The sequence below is a fragment of the Carcharodon carcharias genome, chromosome 7, assembly GCF_017639515.1.
Source record: "Carcharodon carcharias isolate sCarCar2 chromosome 7, sCarCar2.pri, whole genome shotgun sequence".
NCBI lineage: Eukaryota > Metazoa > Chordata > Chondrichthyes > Lamniformes > Lamnidae > Carcharodon > Carcharodon carcharias.
Window position 1 is genome coordinate 20057840 of NC_054473.1, and position 20573 is coordinate 20078412.

General features: G+C 39.2%; 1 protein-coding gene across 1 annotated transcript in view; it reads right to left on the bottom strand.

Moving 5' to 3' along the window:
• Positions 1-20573, bottom strand: part of LOC121279734 (hyaluronidase-1-like) — a 45754-nt gene that overhangs the window by 3950 nt on the left and 21231 nt on the right. The window contains exons 3-4 of the mRNA XM_041190992.1: positions 1981-2961; positions 83-172 (exon numbers count right to left, since the gene is read on the bottom strand). Of these exons, the coding sequence (XP_041046926.1) occupies positions 83-172; positions 1981-2961 (1071 nt within the window). The remainder of the gene's footprint in view (positions 1-82; positions 173-1980; positions 2962-20573) is intronic.

Consider the following 20573-nt stretch of genomic DNA (forward strand, 5'->3'; position numbering starts at 1 on the left):
TAGAATATTGTCTCCAGCTCACAGCCAATTGTTACATGTCCTCAACTGAATGTATTTACATGTCTGGGAATGAAATACTCACCATGGTGCGTGCAAAGTCCATATCTCCCCATAGAACCACTCCAGAGGCCCCCATGGCTGCACTCTCTCCAATGGTGTGTACCAAGTCAATCTGGAAAAAGACAGATATAGATGCTAGGTATGTTGGTTTGAGCCAGGTTTCAACTCATTAGAAGATAAAAATATTTCTCATGTGACTTTACAGTAATTACAACACTACATGCAATATTGAAAACCAATAAAATTGAGAATCCCCCTTTGTGCTGACTAAAGGTGAACTTGAGCCAGCTGGTGGGTGGTGCTCAAAAGCACCTCAAGGTTAGTTTGTCTTTTCTTTTTTGTCTCCCCATGTCTCAAATACAGCTCATATTAGATGAAAAATCTCACAGTTAGTGCATGTCTAGGTGTGAACCCACATCCTAATACTCCCCAAAGTTGGTACACTGCCACCTTGCTAAAGCCCTCCCCTTCTGATTCCTTTAAGATCTTTTCCCCTTCCTCAGCTTTTCATTTCACCCTCTGCCACATACCATTACCTATCAGAAAGTGGGCAGTGACATCAATCCAGGTGTCTGTGAATGTTGCCTTGATACCAGCTGCTAGTACTTGTGAAAGAGCTGGAAGATTTCAATATGGCTCCACATTTATTGACTGCAGAAATGTATATTTCCCGTTACTTCCAGAGTAAATACCAGAAGTGGAGGAGGGTAATGAAGAGGGAGGAACAGCTTGGAAGCAATTTCTCCAGCATAAGTCTGATGGGAAATCTACCTCACAATGTATTAGTGTTTGAATACATTGTTCTAAAGGGCTCATTGCTCCAACTAGATGGATTTTTTTTGTTGGGTTGGATTTTTCCAGCAGCAGCACCCCGCCACTGCACCCCCCCCCCCCCCCAACCCCCTGCCTCCACCCCAGCAGTGAGTTGGCAGGTGGGACAAGAAGGGCATAAAATTGGCCATCCACCAACCCACCCTGACCACAATTTTACCAATGGCGGGGGTGGCATTGGGAGGCCTGCCTACCTATGGGCCATTTGAGACTCTCCCACCGCTGCTGTGATTTTACTCGCGGCAGGCAAGGCCCACACCAAGCGTGCAGCCTGGCAGGTTACACAGGGCAATCTGGTGGCTGGGCAAGGGGCATTGCATCTCCTTAAATGATCCCCTGTGTCCATTGGAGGCCCAGCCCCATTCTCTCCATCCCAGTGCTTCCACCCCCCACCCCACCCCCCCCCCACCATTAAATGGCTGACGGAGAACCTGGCAAAGCAGGGGTGAACTTGCCCCTAACATTTGTACCAGGGTCAGGGGCACTGCCCACAGCATAAAATCCAGCCCCTTTCCTTTCAAATTGTGTGTATAATCTTTAAGCTACTATAATAATAAATATTTTTCAATAGCAACATATCTTAGCTCAAATTCCTTCCCTACATGGCCAGCTTGTACAAGTTTCCTGAAACAACAACTTGCAGTTTTATAGCACTTTTAACATAATGAAAGGCACCTCACAGAGCAAATAAGGAAGACTAGGTCAGGTGGCCAAAAACCGGTTCAAGAACTTTATTTTACAATGCATCTTTTTACGGAGTGGCAAGAGAAGTCATAAGGAGGGAATTCCAGAGCTTAGAGTTCCATTTAAAGGCTGGCTGAACAATCCCAGACATTTTCACGTCCAGCTGGTATATGGTGTAAGAGTATTGAAGATGGACATTTGTTGCTTTTTTTTGTTAGTTAGATAATACATCTCTGCTTGTTCCTGTGCTTCACTTACCAACAGCATGAAGAAAGCCCAATTCAAAAAGCAGCTGAATCTAGGACTGAAATCAAAGTCTTGCAATCCATGATAGCAACAAACCAAATTATTTTATTGAATGCCATTTATGTCATTTGATTTAATTTGGAACAATATCTTGCTTACCTCAGTAAGGAAGTCGAGTGTTTTTATGTATGAATATTTGGAGTAGGCCAAGACAGGCAGGGCATCACTGGCTGGATCAAGGGCAGCAACACGGAGGGCCTCCTTAATCTTGTAGTGAACAAACATTTGAACATTATTTGAGGATTTTAGCTTCTCAGGGATGTAGATACTGGGATACAGGCATTGCGATACCTTCCAGAGCCATGCTAGCTGGTTATTTCTAGGGATATCTTCCTTATTGCAATGACCTGTGTACTTGGTTGGCGTATCTTCTTTAAAGTAATTATAGCAATCTGGAAATTTATAAAAGCCCCAGTAACCCTTTGGTCTCAGAGTCTGTCCTAGTTTTAGTGTTTGCCTCATAAAATTCTGTGCAGCAGTTTCATATTCCTTCTTGGCAATCTGGAGAATCTCACTTTCAGGTAAATGTGGGTATTTGCTTCTTACTAGTTCTTCAGATTTTTTCAAGTAGATATGTAGATGTCCCCAGTTACGTTCCCAAAGTGGTCTCCACTCTTCCCAATCGATCACTGCAAGACCATGGAAATCTTGGTCCAGTAAACTGACAATGTCTTCTGCAGCTACCGTGAGGTGGTTGGATAGACTGGCGTTCTGCACAAGACCACCATTCACTGAGGTCCCCTCATCGGTATAGTATGGATAGAGCCCCAATTTGTTCTTGTAAAATATAGTAATATTCTTCCCAACAAAGCTCTCATTTTCATTTTCAACAATATCAAAGACACTCAGATCCAAATCAACATTAAATTTAGTCTTACATCCTGCAGTAGGTGTGTTCCAAATCACAATAAATGGTTTACTGTGGATCACTGGTGAGGCCGATGCTGCTTTAAATTCTACCCCCCATATGATGGTTAGATGGGTGGAGAGATAAAATAAAGTGCATGCGAGTAGTGTGAGACTTGATAACATGACTGTGGCTCTTTTCTCAGCAACTGAAGATCTCCCAATTAGATCATTCTGTAAGATATGAACCAAAAAAAGCTCATTTGGAAACCAAGGAAATATCACACCAAATAATCAAACACTCTAGATCCATTGAATAGTTAGGTATGCAGCGAAGAAGGACTGAAGTTTGATTCCTGTTCTGTGCTGAGTTAACTGACCTCAGCCAGAACAGCATTTGGGATGCTACAATTAACCTAGCTTAGGCTATGGCTATGACTCAAACATTTGTGCCTGTGTTAATATCAGATGAGGGAAAGAATTTCTTCTGGTAAAGTAACTTGTTGATCACTATCTCACTCAGAGATGAAGAAAGCCCACTTCAGTGAAATTCTGGAAGCTTTCCTGCACCAATGAAAGATAGATCATGGCTCTGTGCAAGAGTATAATGCAGGTGACCGTTAATCTTCTGATTGTTATTTCCACTACTGCACAAAGTCAAGATCTATGCCTGTGCCTTCACCAGAAGAGGAGAGCAAGCCATAAAGTAAACAACTCTAGATCACCAAATGGCTGACAATGATATTAGTAACATCTATTATTCTAAATGATAGCCTATTAGAAATTCAATACTATTATATAGCAATAGTACAAAAATAACTTTTAGCTCATGCCACACTGCAATGTTAGTTAATAAATTCCCTTTATTTAATAGGGGACAGATCATCTATATTGTTCCACAAGAGGAGGATGCACATTAGGCAAATGTCTCTTTCAGAGCACGAAGTTAGCTGCAGATCTGGCGATGAAGGAACTTTCTGCTGCTACTAATGACAGAATGGTGCACTTTTGCTTATTTACTTGCAACATCGGACATTAGTAACACCTGTGTACAACATTTGATGTTTTATTATTGTTGGAGCTCAATGTAGAAGTTAAATAGCCCACTACATGGTGTGCAATTTACTGGCGATGTGAATAACACACTCTCCCTTTCACCAGCAGGTTTTGCTGACTCATGTTTTTCTGCCTGGCAACCGGTTTCTTTAAACTATTGCAGACGCCATAATAATGCAGTAGTAATTTTCTGCCCCTTCTCTTTGTGGTAGACTCCACACTGGCCTTGGAAATCCTACCAGAGGCCTATAAGTTAAGCTGTTTCTGGAAGATATGTCAGAGTCAGCTGTGAAACGAAATAAGATTGATTTGCTGAATTAATGCCACAATCCCAGCTACATAAAAGTCATGACTTTCAAATCTAATGTGTCATGGGTTAATATTAAAGCTATGGTGAATGTCATGCTTGTGGATTAAAATGCTGCTTATTAAATGGTTGTTCTTTCTTTGTAATGACTTCTTTATTTCCATCAATCTCCAAAACTGTTTCTCAATTAAGGAACCCAACTAAAAGTCCATGCAGACCAGAATTTTCTCCTCAAGGTTCTTTGGAAGATCAGATAGCACTGATAGCACAGATAGATTTTAAATATCTTGGCCTGCTACTTCTAAAGGAATACATTTCAAATGTTCTAGTGCAAGCAATATGTAAGAAGCAATTATATATGATAATTATGTTAAATTACTTGGAATATACAGCACAGAAAGAGGTAATTTGGCCTAACCAGACCATGACAGGATTAATGCTTCTTATCTAACTCTATCAACATAACCCTCTATTTCCTTCTCCTTCACATGCTTATCTAATCTTCTCTTAAATGCACATATATTTGCTTCAGCCACTTCCCTCAGTACAGTTCCACTTTCTCCCCAGTCTCTAGGTAGAGAAGTTTCTTTTCAATTCCCAATTTGAATTCTTGGTGACAATCTTACATTGATGGCCTCTATTTTACTTCCCTGCAAGTGGAAACTCTCTCTCAGTGTCTATCACAATAGTCCACAATCTTAAAGATCTCTATTAGACCATACTTTCCATGAGAAAAAAGACCCACTCTGTGCATCTTTTCTTGAAGCTTCTCATAACATTCTTTTAATTTTTTGCACCCTCTCCAATGCTTCTTGATCGTTTTTGTAATACAGCAACCAGAACTGTGCATGGTACTCCAAGTATGGCCTAACCAAGGTTCAATACATGTTTCACATAACTTTCCTATTTTTCAATTCCATTCCTCTAGAAGTAAACCCCAAGGGCAGAATTTTCCTCCGTTGGGGATGGGGGGGTGGCTGTGCGGGCACGAACCTAATCGGTGCTCCCAATTGGGTCCGTGCTGCCATTTAAGTAGGTGGGCCAATTAAGGCCCAACTAGTGTCATGCGCACCCAGAAGTGCTGTGCGCTCCCTGTGTGGGCTGGGGAGGGGGGAATCCCTGAGTTCGGACCTGCGCTCTTTCATTTTAAATTTTAGTTACAGTTTTTAAAAGCACTGGAGAGGGTGCAAAAAATTAAAAGAATGGTATGAGAAGCTTCAGGAAAAGATGAACAGAGTGGGTCTTTTTTCTCATGGAAAGTATGGTCTAATAGTGACCTTTAAGATTATGGACTGTTGTAATAGACCCTGGGAGAGAGTTTCCACTTGCAGGGAAGAAAAACTAGAGGCCATCAGTGTAAGATTTTAGTTACAGTTTTTAAAAGCTAAATAGAGAAAAGAAAATATTATAAGACATGTTCCCTTATGTGTCATTGTCACATGAGCCGGGACATGTCAAGGAACATTAATGGAAAACTTTATTTAATTTATAAAAACTTCATGAAACCTCATCCTGCCCGTGGACCCTTGTCTACTTGCAGAATGGCAAATAATTAGTAAATGAAGTTCAACACAGAAAAATGTGAGGCAGTCCATTTTGGTAGGAAGAATAGGGAGATCATTTATTACTTGAAAGGTGCAAGTCTAGGTGGGGTCTCAGAGTACAAATACGTCAATCACTGAAAGTTGCACAACAAAAACAGAATTACCTGGAAAAACTCAGCAGGTCTGGCAGCATCGGCGGAGAAGAAAAGAGTTGACGTTTCGAGTCCTCATGACCCTTCGACAGAATAGGTTAGCAAGGCCATAAAAAAAGCAGACCATGCACTAGGCTTTATTTCCAGAGGAATAGAATAACAGAGTAGGTAAGTTACAGTTAGTATCTAATAGTTTCTGTTGATGAATGTTAAATATGTGGTGGTTTAAGGTAATAAGGTGAACAGGTGTTGGGTATTGATTAGTGTGTATATAAAGAAGAGTCAGCCTGCATTAGGAGAGACTGTTGGAGTGGAGAAGTAAGCTCCATGACAAGCAATAAACAGTCGCTACCAAAGCATTCTAGTCTCAGTGCCTTTTTCACAACCAGGCTTGGGAATTTCTCTGACATTTGCTAGAAGAGGATGGTTGCCTGAAAGTGAAGATTGGAGACTAGGATTTACTTCCAGACAGAAAGCTAGTATTGGAGTTATATTTTTCTTTTGAGAGAAAACTGTAATTGCAGACTCTTTGAAGAAAGATGACTGAGACAGGTATAAGGCTATGAGGTATAAGGATATGATTTTCCATCACTATTTTGTGAAACGGAACCTTATGATCAATGGAAAAATAAAAGTTGATATATGGACAGGGGCTGTGTCTCTACTAAAAAGCAAGCAATGGATGGCTCTGGCACTTTCGCTTCCTGTCAGGAGCAAGGTCAGCTGCTCAGTGTTCTCAGAACTAGATGCTCAGGAACTGGGCAATGAAGGCGGTTTGAACAATCTCTTGAGATTCATGGATAAAATTTATATGAAATTTACTGAATTTCTATGAGGCTTGGTTGGACTTTGATAAATTTTTAAAAAATAGATGATTCTTTCATAGAAGAATGCACCGTGGAGCTTTACTAACTACATACAAAATTACAGCGATTCCACTTGGAAATTTCTAAATCAGTACTTGCCTTTAAATTATTGAATTGTGCAAGGATATCAAACATAGATAGGCTCTTGATTGTAACCAGAGTTAGATTCAAGGAGAAAGATACGCTTTTGGTTCAAATGTCCAAAGCCTTAAAATAAATAATTCTGGGAAAGCATTAATTTCTGGCTGCTTTTATGGTGCAAATGGGCTCTTCAGCAGTGACATCAAAGATGGAGGAAACAATACTAGCAATATTTTGAGACCGTTTGAATACCGGGCCCAAATATCTATACGAAAGATGAATTACAAATAAGTAGTATGAGGACAGAGACTCTTTTGGAAGCTATAGCAGACAGCGAGAGTTGGGCAATTAAGGAAGGATGATGAACCCCAGGTATAACCAAGGGGTGATCAATAGGTGCTTCAGATGCAGCTCTAAGTATCATTATGCGTTGAATTGCCCAAAAATGAAAAACTGAGGATTTGAGACAATACATGCCATGGAAGGTGAGGAGGACGATTCTGACCTATCAGAAAGAATTGCGTTGGTCACCAGCAGCTTCAGTCCAGTAATGAGTATCCTAGTCGCAGATTCGTTCAATTGTGCAGTTCTAGATAGTGGGTGTACGTCCACGGTATGTGGAGTGGGCTGGCTAAGACGTTACATGGGTTCTTTAAATAAGGAAGACCAAAGAAAAGTCAAGAATTTGACAATTCTACTTGTTTCGGGTCCGGTGACGGCAATACATTGAAATCACAGAAAAGAACAGTAATTCCGTGTGAAATAGCATGGGTAAATCATTTTATCAGTAATGGTGTGGTATCAAGTGACTTGCCTTTAGTGTAAAGTAAGCCTTCAATGAAAAAGGCCCAAATGAAGTTGGACATGGAGCATGATAAAGCAATTATTTTTGGGAGGTTTGCAACTTACAGTCAGGATATTATTATATTCTTTTAAGGCCTATCATCTCTAATCATAGTGTTAAAAAGAGGAATTAATGGCAGCTGTTGATAGGGATTTAAAGCAGAAGAAACAAATTATTACCAAACTACATTGACAATTTGCAGATCCCTCTGTCCAGAGGTTGAAAATCCTATTAAAGAATGTAGGGGTACTGGATGAGAAATACACTAGACTTGTCAAGGATATTAGTGAAAAATGTAATATTTGTAAAATATACTACTGGTCATGATGGTGTTCTCTTGTAAGTCTTCCACTGGCAGAGACTTTAATGGAACCATAATGAAGGACCTCAAAGTAGGGAATAAAGAAAAATAAATTCTTCTACATTTTGTAGATGTGGCGACTAGATTTAGTCTGTCGATGGTAATCAATGACAAAAAAAAACTGATAAAATAATGGAAAGATGGATAGGAACGGGGCTGGGAGCAACAGCTAAATTCTTATTAGACAATGGAGGAGAACTTGCCAATGATGAATTTAGGAGAACAAAAACAGAATTACCTGGAAAAACTCAACAGGTCTGGCAGCATCGGCGGAGAAGAAAAGGGTTGAATTTAGGAGTATGTGTGAAAACTTGAATATGGTAGCAATGCACACAGCAGCAGAAAGTCCTTTTAGTAATGGGATATGAGAGGAAATCACTCTGTGATTGACAAAATGCTCCCGAAAAATTTTAGCTGGTTAACTGAATTGTAAATTGACAACTGCTCTACTGCGGGCAGTACACGCAAAAAAACACGTTCCAGATGGCTGGGGGCTACAGCCCCTATCAATTAGTTTATGGCAAGAATCTGAAGATATCTTCAATAATGTGGGACCATCCCCTGGCTTTGGAGGGGACTGCCATTAGTTCAACTTTTGCAGAACTTTTGAATGCCATAAAAGCAGAGAGGAGGGCATTTATTAAGGCAGAGGTTTCAGGAAAAAAACCAGGAGAGCTTTGAGGTATCGAATCAGGCCACCAGAAATGAATTTTAAGCCCATGTACATGGCGTGGTTTAAAGTAGAAGGGCAGAAAGAATGGAGAGGCCCAGGAAAAGTTATAGGCGCTGATAGCAAAATGATAATCTTGCAACATGCTAACCAAACAATTAGAGTACGTTCCAAGCGACTTACTTGCACTGTTACACATTGCTGGAGCCTGCAGATGGAAACTGTGAACCATGCATTTTGCACACACAGATGCTGGACATGTACGAACAACAGATTGTGGCAGAAGATTACGAGCTAACTGAGAGTAGACCAAGTGATATTGAACAAAGAACAAAGAAAAGTACAGCACAGGAACAGGCCCTTTGGCCCTCCAAGCCTGCGCCGATCATATTGCCTGTCAAACTAAAATATTTTGCACTTCTGGGGTCCATATCCCTCTATTCCCATCCTATTCATGTATTTGTCAAGCTGCCTCTTAAACACCACTATCGTACCTGCTTCCACCACCTCCTCTGGCAGCGAATTCCAGACACTCACTACCCTCTGTGTAAAAAAACTTGCCCCGCACATCTCCTCTAAAGTTTTCTCCTCTCACCTTAAATCTATGCCCCCTAGTAATTGACTTTTCCACCCTGGGAAAAAGCTTCTGACTATCTACTCTGTCCATGCAGATCAGGATAGGGCCATTTATCACAAAAAGTCAACCACCACAAGTTGGAATTAGGATGGCATATATGCCAGAAGGGGCTAGTAATTGGAGGGAAGTCACCATAGTAGGAAGGGCAGGAAAGCCCCTACGATAGAGAAGTTCTAGTGGCTACTAACAAGTTAGTAAATTGGTAAAGGAGGCAAAACAAAAAGAGCTTGACAGTTGGACAGTGTTTGGTATTTACACTGAAGTGCCAGACAACGGACAACCAGCGTTGTCCTATAGATGTATACGTATGGAGAAAGTACCTCCCGATGGTACATAAAAGCTAAGGCTCGGGGATCTGAGGAACAACTGGGCAACCAGGAAGTTAGAGCAGACTCTCCAACATCAAGGAAAGTAAGTCTAAGGATTTTTCTAGCACTTTTAGCAACATACTCATGGGAATGTAAATCCATTGACGACAAAGCAGCATTTTTGCAAGGGGAACAATTTCAAAGAGGACTATTCTTAAAGCCTCCAAAAGAAGCTGGAGAAATAGAGGGGAAATTATGGAAGCTGAAAAAATGAGTTTATGGGCTAAACGATGCATCCAGGGTATGGTATTTTTCCAGTTAGGTCTGTCCTACAAAAAGCTGGTTGTCCTCAGCTAAAAGCCGATCCAGCAATGTTTCTTTGGTACTGTTAAGGAAACTAGCAGGCATTTTCTTAACACATGTAGATGATTTCCTGTGTTGGGGGGGGTGTTGGATCTGCATCATTTGAGAAATTTGTGATAGATAAAATTATAAAGGAATTCAAAATTGGAAATTGGGCTTCTGAAGCTTTTAAGTATATAGGGTTGGACATTAGGCAGACTAAATTGACTCAACTGTCTTACTTAGAGAATGTTAATAGGATTCCGATAAACCGGGCCAGATCCTCACAAAAGTAAGACTCTACAACCAAGGAAGAAGCAGATCAATTAAGAAGCTTAATTAGGCAATTAAACTGGTTATGCACACAAACTAGACTGGATGTGTGCTATGACATATTAGAATTGAGCACCATGCTGAAATTTGCTACAGTTGGGGAAGTGTAAAAAGCAAATAACACCTTAAAGGAGTTAAGTTTAGAAGAAATTATGCTCAGATTTCCAGACCTAGGTGACCCAGAAGGGATGAAATTAGTAATTTTTAGTGATGTCTCTCACACTAACCTTCCTAATAGTTATTCGAGTACAGCAAGATTTATTATATTTTTATTGGGAAGAAATGTTAAATGTTGTCCATGAGCCTGGGAATCAAAAAAATAGAGAGTAGTTAAAAGTGCCTTAGCTGTGGAGACACTTACACAGCGACAGATATGGCCATGTATTTATCGAGTATTTAAAGGAATTCCTACATAAGGGGCAACCAGGGGAAAACGTGCCTATAGAATGCTATAAAGATAACCATTTGCTCTGGGACAATGTCCATTCGACAAAGAGTGTCACGCAAAAGAGGTTGAGGATTGATCTCACGAGTATAAAAGAGATGTTGGAAAGCAAGATTTCCAAAGGAAGTCACCATTTGTCACGTTGTTTCACAAAAAGAACTGCTCATCCAAATAAATTGTTGAATATCCTGGAAGAGAGACGCCTTGTGTTATAATGGAGTAGGAGAACACAGAAATTTTCATGTTGTAACCTTATTAATTTTTTTTTTGTTTTCAAGCTGAGGGGCGAATATGGAATATGTAAAATATTGATAATAAGACATTGTGTGTTTTTTCTTATGAAGTTTTTGTTTGCATATCAATTTAATTTAAAGAAGAGGGGAATCTGTTAGTATCTAATGGGTTCTGTTGACGGATGTTAAATACCCAGTAGTTTAAGGAATAAGGTGAACAGATGTTGGGTATAGATTAGCTAATTATACTCAGATGTGTAATTAAAGTGACAGCCAGCACTGTGAGAGACTGTGTTGGAGTGGAGAAGTCACCTCTATGACAAGCAATAAACAGTCTCTACCAAAGCGTTTAGTCTCAGTGCCTTCTTCACAACCAGGCTTGGCAATTTCTCTGACAGTTATATTAATCTTGTCTTCAACATTGGTTAGACCACAGTTAACGAGAATTGTGTGCAGTTCTGGTCACCAAATTATAAAAAAACGTTAGGTATCAGTGAAGGTGCAGAAAGGATTTAAAAGGATATTACCAGAAACGTGTGGGTATACACATCAGGAAAACATTGACAGGCTTGGTCTTTTTTCTCTTGAAAAAAGTCAGCTGAGTAGTGACCTAATAGAATTCTTTAAAATGATGATTGGTTTTGATAGAGCATAACTAGAGGCCATCAAAATAAGTTGGTCACCAAGAAATCCAATAGGGAATTCAGAAAAAAGTTATTTATCCAAAGAGTGGTGTGAACGTGGAACTTGCTACCACAGGGAGCAGTTGAAGTGAATAGTACAGATGCATTTAAGGGGAAGTTAGACAAGCAGATGAGGGAGAAGGGAATGGATGTTTACAATGGTAGATTTAGATGAGGAAAGAAAGAAGAGTCTCAAATAACATTCTTTGAGGCATTCAAGAGGGCTTGGATGATTATTTAAATAGAAATAATGTGCAGGTTCACAGGGAAAAGACAGGAGATTGGCACTAAGTTAAAATGCTCATAGAGCTGGTGCAGACACGATGGGCTGAATGGCCTCTTTCTACACAGTAACAATTCTGAGATTCTGTGAAGTGGAGCATAAACACTGGGATAGACTGGTTTGGCTAAATGGCCTGCTTTTTCTGCTAAGTATCCTATATAATTACATGTACTCCCTCGTCACCTCATTAAAGAATTCAACCAGGTTGCAATGAGCCTTGCCTGTATATCTGAATTGATAACAATGAAAAGACCTTTTAAAATATTGCAATAAATTTCACAATTGATTTAAGTTTGACAGTTTAATTTCACCAGTAATAAATGTCGAAATAAAGTGTGAAATTATTTATAAAGGGCTGGTAAAATGATTTGAAACATGGAAGTAGTAAAAAAATTATCAAGGTTTCTATCACACTTACTCAAATTTACAGCAATCTTAAACATTATTACATGTTCATGGTTGGTAAGACAGCTCACACGCTTCTTAAATTTCCCTATACACCCCTAAAGCTTCTATGGATTTCACATATATAGCATAAATATGGTTTTCCATGCTTTTACTGCCATGTAGCATATGCATACTGGCTCTATCAATAGTTTCCTTTGATACAGCATAGACTAAGATAATGACCATACTATTTAGTCCAACCTCAGTGTCTACATATATCCCACACCTTCATTGTGATGTAACTTCTATTTCTCTGTATTTACAGCAAAAATACTTTATTCAAATTGCATGATCAACAATTGGTTAATTTTCTGAAGCCACATTTTAAGTATCAGTTTTCTCCAGTCTGTTTTTAACACCTTCATTAACAGTACTCTGACTAAAAATAGTTGCTGATTCTTGCTGCAGAGAAGCCAAATGACTTTCCCTTCATTGACTGTGTCCATTGTAAGCACTCTAATTACGTTAAGAAATTAAAAATAGTCATTATTTTGTAAACTTCACCAAGCAGTTGCTCTGTTCTTAAAAGCATATTTATATATTTTTTGATAAACGTCAGGAAAATGGAGCTCCGATTCTACAAATTGTCATTATATAAATTTTGTAAAGTGTTAATAATATTTTACACACAGCCAACATGTGCAAGATGACTGGCTTACTCACCACTACCCAAGCTGATGCTTCTGCATCTCCTGCAGAAAAACTGAAGAAACAAATGAATTTGCTTTTATATATTGCCTCATAACACCCTGAGGATGTTTCAAAGCACATTGCAGCCAACGGCTGCTTCATATTGGGAAACCCCGCAGCCAGTGGTCTTCTGTAGAACTGTTGACACTCAACGTGGTTTATTTTACACAATTTAACAGCTATGGGATCACATTTATGTTTTGATATAACTGTTTTTTAAAATAATGGATCTCAATCTTTAAGCCGGTCCTTAAAACCTACCTGTTTGATAAAGCTTTTAGTCATCAGCCCTTTTTATTTCATTCTTTGGCTTGCTGTTGACTTTTTTTTGTCTATCCCGTGAAGTACCTTTGGACATTTTAGATAGGCAATTGTTTGTTGAAAAATGATTATGGTGGCAGTGAACAATTGTGGTGATTTGTAGTACAAATAAAACAAGTAATCGTAATTCATAACATAGTTATAGACAACCACTTGAATAATAATAATGGTATAAAATAATAAAAGGGTTGCACAATTATGATAATTTCAGTATACAATTAACAATGCATTGCAAAATGCAGGTCTCCTTAATTTACAGAACAGAAATGAAAGGTCCACTGCACTCTGCATTTGTATTGAAGTCCATAGATCATATGTTGTCACATGGAGTTCATTAAATACTTAATCATTTATGTACCGCTGTATTCAGTTGTTTGATTATGTAGCTTTGGCATGCATTATTTAGGGTCAACAAAAAAGGTGTGGTTTTACCTGAATCTAGTTATAAACTGGCTTTGATGGATTTCAAACTTGGTTAAGACTGTACATGATGAGGTCCTCGATGTGACTGCAAGCAGGACCAGGATGAAGGCCCCAGTGGATCCCAGATTCAGTACAGTGCAGGCAGGGAGGAAGAAAGGGGGTAGTATCTTTAGGTTGGGGAGGGGGAGGGGAAGGAGAGCAGTGGGATGGGTGGGGGGGGGGGGGTAATGAGCAAAGGGCATCCACTTGAAGGGGGGAAATGAGCAATTGTAAATAATTGCGGCTCCAGCGCTGATCCCTGTGGCACTCCACTAGTTACAGGTTACCATCCTGAAAATGCCCCCCTTATCCCAATTCCCTGTCTTCTATTAGCTGGCCAATCTATGCTAATATACTATCCTCAACACCATGGGCTCTTATCTTATTAAGTATCAGTGCAATGGCTAGTAAACTACATGTGTACTTACAGTCTATTGATTAATAAAATTCAGTTCAAAGTTTTATGAGCAATAAAGAGCAATTTTCACAAAAGAGTGTCCAACCAGCAGTTGAATATTCCTGTGTTTCTGTCCAGTCATTAAAAAAATTAAATGATATTCGTTGAAGAAATAATTGAAGTAACAAAAGCACCATGGTCATGAGAAGTGTGGTGTTATAGCATCAGCATTACTAACACTTGTGATTCTGAATCCCTATAATATCCATTCTGAATCCCAATAATATCCATGTGGGAATCTTGAGGCATATATGTCACATTAGTTTGAAATCCTGACTTGGATTGTGCATTGGAATTCTATGAAAGTAAAATGTTAAAGAACAACATTCCCTCTATTATACAACAGAAATTTGTTCTTTTGATGAAAGGAGTAAAATAACAAAGAGTTGTCATACTGGAACTAGGCCTAAAGCAAAGAGCTTTAAGAAGACCATGTACATGTATGACACCATGTAGTGCCCAACTTTCAATGGGACAGTATTCTCACAATTTACCCGATTTGGATGATGGCCTATTCCTGATGGACTTCATCCTAGGGTCTTAAAAGAAGTGTCGAGTGAGATAGTTGATACATTGGTTTTAATTTTCCAAAACTCCCTAGATTCAGGGAAGGTCCCATTAGATTGCAAGTTAGCAAATGTAACTCCATTATTCAAAAAAGCAGAAACGGGAAACTACAGGCCAGTTAGCTTAACATCTGCCGTAGGGAAAATGTTAGAAGCTATTAGTAAAGAAATTATAGCAGGGCACTTGGATGAGCTCAAGGTCATCAGGCAGAGTCAACATGGTTTTGTGAAAGGGAAATCGTGCTTCACCAACTTACTGGAGTCCTTTGAGGAAGTAACATGTACTATGGATAAAGGGGAACCAGTGGATGTAGTGTACTTAGATCTCCAGAAGGCATTTGATAAAATGCCATCAAAGGTTATTGCAGAAAATAAAAGCTCATAGTATAGATCCATTGGCATGGATAGATGATTTGCTGGCTAACAGGAAGCAGAAAGCAGGCATAAATGGGTCTTTTTTTGGTTGGCAAGATGTAATGAGTAGCATGCCACAGAGATCAGTGCTGGGACCTCAACTGTTTACAATTTATATAAATGACTTGGATGAAGGGACGGTTGCCAAATTTGCTGATGATATAGAGATAGGTAGGAAAGTAAGTTGTGAAGAGGACATAAGGAGGCTACAAACAGATATAGATAGGTTAAGTGAGCAGGCAAAGATCTGGCAGATGGAGTTTAATGTGGGAAAATGTGAAATTGTCCATTTTGGCAGGAATAAAAGAAGCATATTATCTAAATGGTGAGAGATTGCAGAGTTCTGAGATGCAGAGGGATCTGGGTGTCCTAGTGCATGAATCACAAAAGGCTAGTTTGCAAGTACAGCAAGTAATTAGGAAAACTAATAGGATGTTATCATTTATTGTGAGGGGAATTGAACACAAAACTAGGGAGGTAATGCTTCAGTTTTACAGGGCATTGGTGAAACCACATTTGGAGTACTGTGTACAGTATTGGTCACCTTATTTAAGGAAGGATGCAAATGTGTTGGAAGCAGTTCAGAGAAGCTTTACCAGACTAATACCTGGGATGGGTGGGTTGTCTTATAAGGAACGGTTGGACAGACTAGGCATGTATCCGCTGGAGTTTAGAAGAGTAAGAGGCGGCTTGATTGAAACATGTAAGGTCCTGAGGGATCTTGACAGTGTGGATGTGGAGAGGATGTTTCCTCTTGTGGGAGAATTTAGGACTAGGGGGGTCACTGTTTAAAAATCAGGGGTTGCCCACTTAAAACAGATGAGGCAAAATTCTTTCACTCAGAGGTTCTTGTGTCTTTGGAACTCTCTTCCTCAAAAGGTGACGGAAGCAGAGTCTTTGAATATTTTTAAGGCAGAGGTGGATATATTCTTGGTAAGCAAGGTGTTGCTAGGTTATCGGCGGTAGGTGGGATACAGATCAGCTATGATTTTATTAAATGGCAGAGCAGGCTCGAGGAGCTGAATGGCCTACTGCTCCTTGTTCATATTCATTTGTATGTGGAAGTTTAGAGTACATAATTAATTGAATGCCCTTACAGGTGAGGCAATGCAGAATATACAAGTCCCATTTCAAAACAAGGTTAAGGGATGGGATGTCTCAGACAGGTTAAAAAAAATGTCCTTTAAGCACCGTGACCAAAGATCCACTTCAGCTTGGATCAACAGAATGAAATCTGTTTTTTGCATTTTACAGGTCTGAAGTGAAATCAGTTACAGGAAGCCTCAACACAATTCTAGCATGTATAATTCAAGAATAAAATTAACACCGATTAATTATTAAATTAGCAGTCTTACTTAGAGGGCACAAAAGGATCTGGTGTGGGAAATGGAAATGGCACATCTATACAAATAAGTTTAAGACATGTTAATGGGTGCACTTTGGAAGGAGTTTAAACTAACATCCAACCTGTTTTCTCCCATACCTTGGTGTGGTCAATACTAATAAATGGTGAAAAAAGTGGAAAAATTAGTTCACTCAAGTTGTTCAATTTGAATTATCTGATCATTTTTAGGCACTTAATTCCAACTTTTGTGTGTTATTTACATTGCTTATTTCAAATTACTGGATAATCCAATTTTATAGCACAATTATCAGGAATAGATGATATTTCATTCTTCAGCAAAGAAATTTCACCTGGAAACACAAAAATTTAGCAAAATGGAAAAAGTAATGGACAAACTATCAGAGAGTATGAACTGAAGAGAATGAGCTGAAATGAATCTACAGCCTGTCTCTAATTTTTTTGTTGAACAAAATTAAATTCAAGATATCTTCACCGATTCAGTTGAATATGTGCCATCCAGCACAACAGTTAACAAGCCAAGGCTGTAGAGCAACAGCATTATATAGATTACAAAGCAACTCGAATGACACTATATTTATCAGTATATTTAATGAGTACAATAAATTACACAAAATAAAAAAATTTAGTTTGGGTGAACTGTTTAACTGTTTTCGGGCTGGCACAGTGCCAGGGGTAGAGGTAAAATGCAGGTTCCCAACCTACATCAAATTTGCAATCCCATACCAGCCACTTGGGAACAACAGTTAACGCAGATTCATGGAAACATTAACTCATTGAGAATTTAATTTACTTCAGTGTCAAAATGATTGATTAGCAGAATGAAAAGTAACGTATCACAGGAACACAATGTTTTATTCTGAAGAGTTCAAGTAAGTACTCAAACTCACATGTAAACAAATCAACAAAATATAACAGACAACAAACTGCTAGTTCAGTGCTCGTGGTCGAACACACATTAAACATACAAGAACAGAGGTTTATACCATAGAAAACAGCTATTTGGCTTACTGTGCCTGTGCTTGTTCAATCCAAACCTGAGCTCACTCTACCCATTGTCCTGTTATTTGATTTGACTTCAAAAGATACAATAATCTCTGCCTCAACCACTCCACATGACCAAGCATTCCATGCCCCAGTAAAGAAATTTTCCTAGTGTATCTCCTCATTCTTTTAGTCTGCTGTGTTCCACTGGAAACATTCTAGTGTCTCCAGTTTCTCCCCCCACCCCTGCCATTTTCCATTGCTGGTATCACACTTGTGGTATGTTTTCTGTGGTTTTAATGTCCTTTTATATGATTGGGTTTTTAAGTAAAGTATATTCTCATACACTTAAAAGCTAGATGAAATGATGCTTGTCCAGCTGCCTACTTTAGTGATGTTAGACAATTTTGCTCCTTATGCCAAATATTCCAATAAATTTAACAAACACAGCTTGCCTTTAGCAAATTCTTGCTGACTGTCCTTCATAAACCCATGCATTTCTAATACTATTTTTATCTTGGATTATGGATTTTAAGAGTTTTCCCACAACTGATATTAACTGGTTCATACAGTTACAGGAAATGGTGGAAATACTCAATAGTTCAGGCAGCAACTATGGAGAGCGAATCAGAGTTAATGTTTGATATTGTGTCTCCCTTTTAAGGTTCAGGTTAGCTTTAACCAATTTATCCACAGAGCTCTATTTATGGTTGTATACCTTTAGGCCTTTTAGGAATATATTTAGGAATTGTACATACTATACATCTTAAATTTGAAGATTTCCCACTGTCAATCTATTGACCTGTTTGCTAGCTTTTCTGTCCCATTAATTTGAGTTATCATCTCTTATCTCATTGAACTTAACTTTTAACCAGTCCAACTCCCTGATCATTGACTCTTCATTTTTTTTAATACATTGAACCTACGTTGTGGTCAGTATTTCTTATTTGCTCTACTACGTTGTGGTCAGTATTTCTTATTTGCTCTACTTTCAAAAAACATATTTTCTGTACTTCACTTTTCAGGGAGAAATAAGCAATGTTTATTTCTTTGTTGAATTAGAAACATACTGATCTAAGAAACAGTACTGGGCCCATTTTAAAAAGCATTCCCCACTTTGACCACATGCTACCTTTATTCCAATTATTACTACTCTGTTCCTACATAGCTGTGAACTGCCTGTAAAACTCCACTTATTTGCCATCTCTATTGTTCGGTGGCCTGTAAGCTGCTGTACCTTTTCCTTAGTCTTGTGTTCTACTGTCATATTAGAATCCTTACTAACCAAGACACTCACATAGCAAGTCTAATCGTGCATGTGTTGCTAAGAGAGTTCATGCATTTTGCTTAAAATTAAGACATTGTGTCCATCCCTGATGGCAAACAGGTAGCGCGGAACAGCTAGTTCAAGAGCAGGCCTGTCAAAAGGTATTTGTCTGATCAGAAGATGCCAGCTGAACACTAACACTGCGGGCCCCAAGTTAACACAATCTCTCTCCCATGTTTAGATGGCTCTATATCCTTAAAAACTAACTGATATCAACTTAACAGTAATATAGTTCCCAGTCTAAATTATCAACTTAGGCAACCATCCAATTATTAAGGCCACCAACAACCAGTTCTTAAGGTAGTCGTTTTAGATTGTTTCCTATTGCATTTCATTTGGCACCAGCTGACTCAAAGGGCATCCTTCAACCAGCTTATTTAATGCATTTCAAACAGATTTTTTATCAAGTTACATGTCCTTCTTCATCCAGAAGACAGGAAGGCCTTTGACATCTCGGTAAGGGGTCTCCAATTGGTTCTGCATATCACCTCCTTTTCCTTTAAACGGTTTATGCGTGTTTCCTGGTGTATCAGAATGACAAGGAAATTGGGATAATTGTGAGGATGGAGGCGGGGGTGGGGGTGGGGGTGGGATGGGAATACATGCATCTAACTGTGAAGTGGTTGAGATACAAGACACGGGAGCCTGATGTTGTCCATGTTGTGAAGAGAATGTAATGAGAGAAGTGGTTGGAGAAGTTATTGACTCATTTGACTGCGAAGATGACATGGGATGATGTGGTAAAGGAGGATTATGTCTATGTATTTGAGCAGATGCAGAAATCGGTGGAGCAGATATTTGTAAAGAGGGGCAAGGGAGAAACTTAAATGGTGAAAAAGATGGAGGATTAGGAGCTGGGATTGGGGTCTGTAAATGTAACTGAGTTGATGAAGAGTTAGGAGATGTAGGGTGGGGAGTAGTACCTGAGGATACAACACCTGAACAACCTAAAACTGTCCCTGATGATTGGCAGTGACTGGAATTACATGAGGGTTGCAGAGTAGAACTCAGAGACAGCTTTTCAAGGAATTCCATGTGCATGAATGTGGTCATTGACCCTGCATTCTGGACTGGTTTGGATAACACATATCCCAAATGGGAATAGAAATATTGTTTATCATGAGTAGTGAGATACAGAGTTTTGAACCCACGGAGCTTGGCATAGGCTTCAGTGGCCTCCATTAGTTTTCTACCGTAACCCTTGCCTCGGAACTCCTTAGCAATAACAACTGTCTCCACAAACAAGGCAGTGGGTTTGCCAACCACATGGGAGAGCCTACTGTGACCCACCAATTGGCCTTTAGTTTCATTCCCAGAGTTGCAGACATTCTTCAAAGTCCTTATCAATACAAGACAAACTGGGAAACAATTGGAGGATTTCTGGAGTGAATGAAGCCGAGATGCTTTGCTCCTCTTCCATTCTTCATTGATGAGGTCTGCACAGGCCTCCACAAACTCAGGACAGTGGTGCAGAGGAACTGCTCTCAACTCTTCAGTAATGATCTTCTCACACTAACAGCAATAAAATGTTAGAATTCAATTTAGTGTCTATTCATGTGCCAAGAAAAAGAATGTCCACCTTTGGGGAAAGACAGCAGGTCGCATTGAAACATGCATAAACCAGGTTCCTCATTCTATAATCACTAAAACAAATGCATACATTTTTTGTG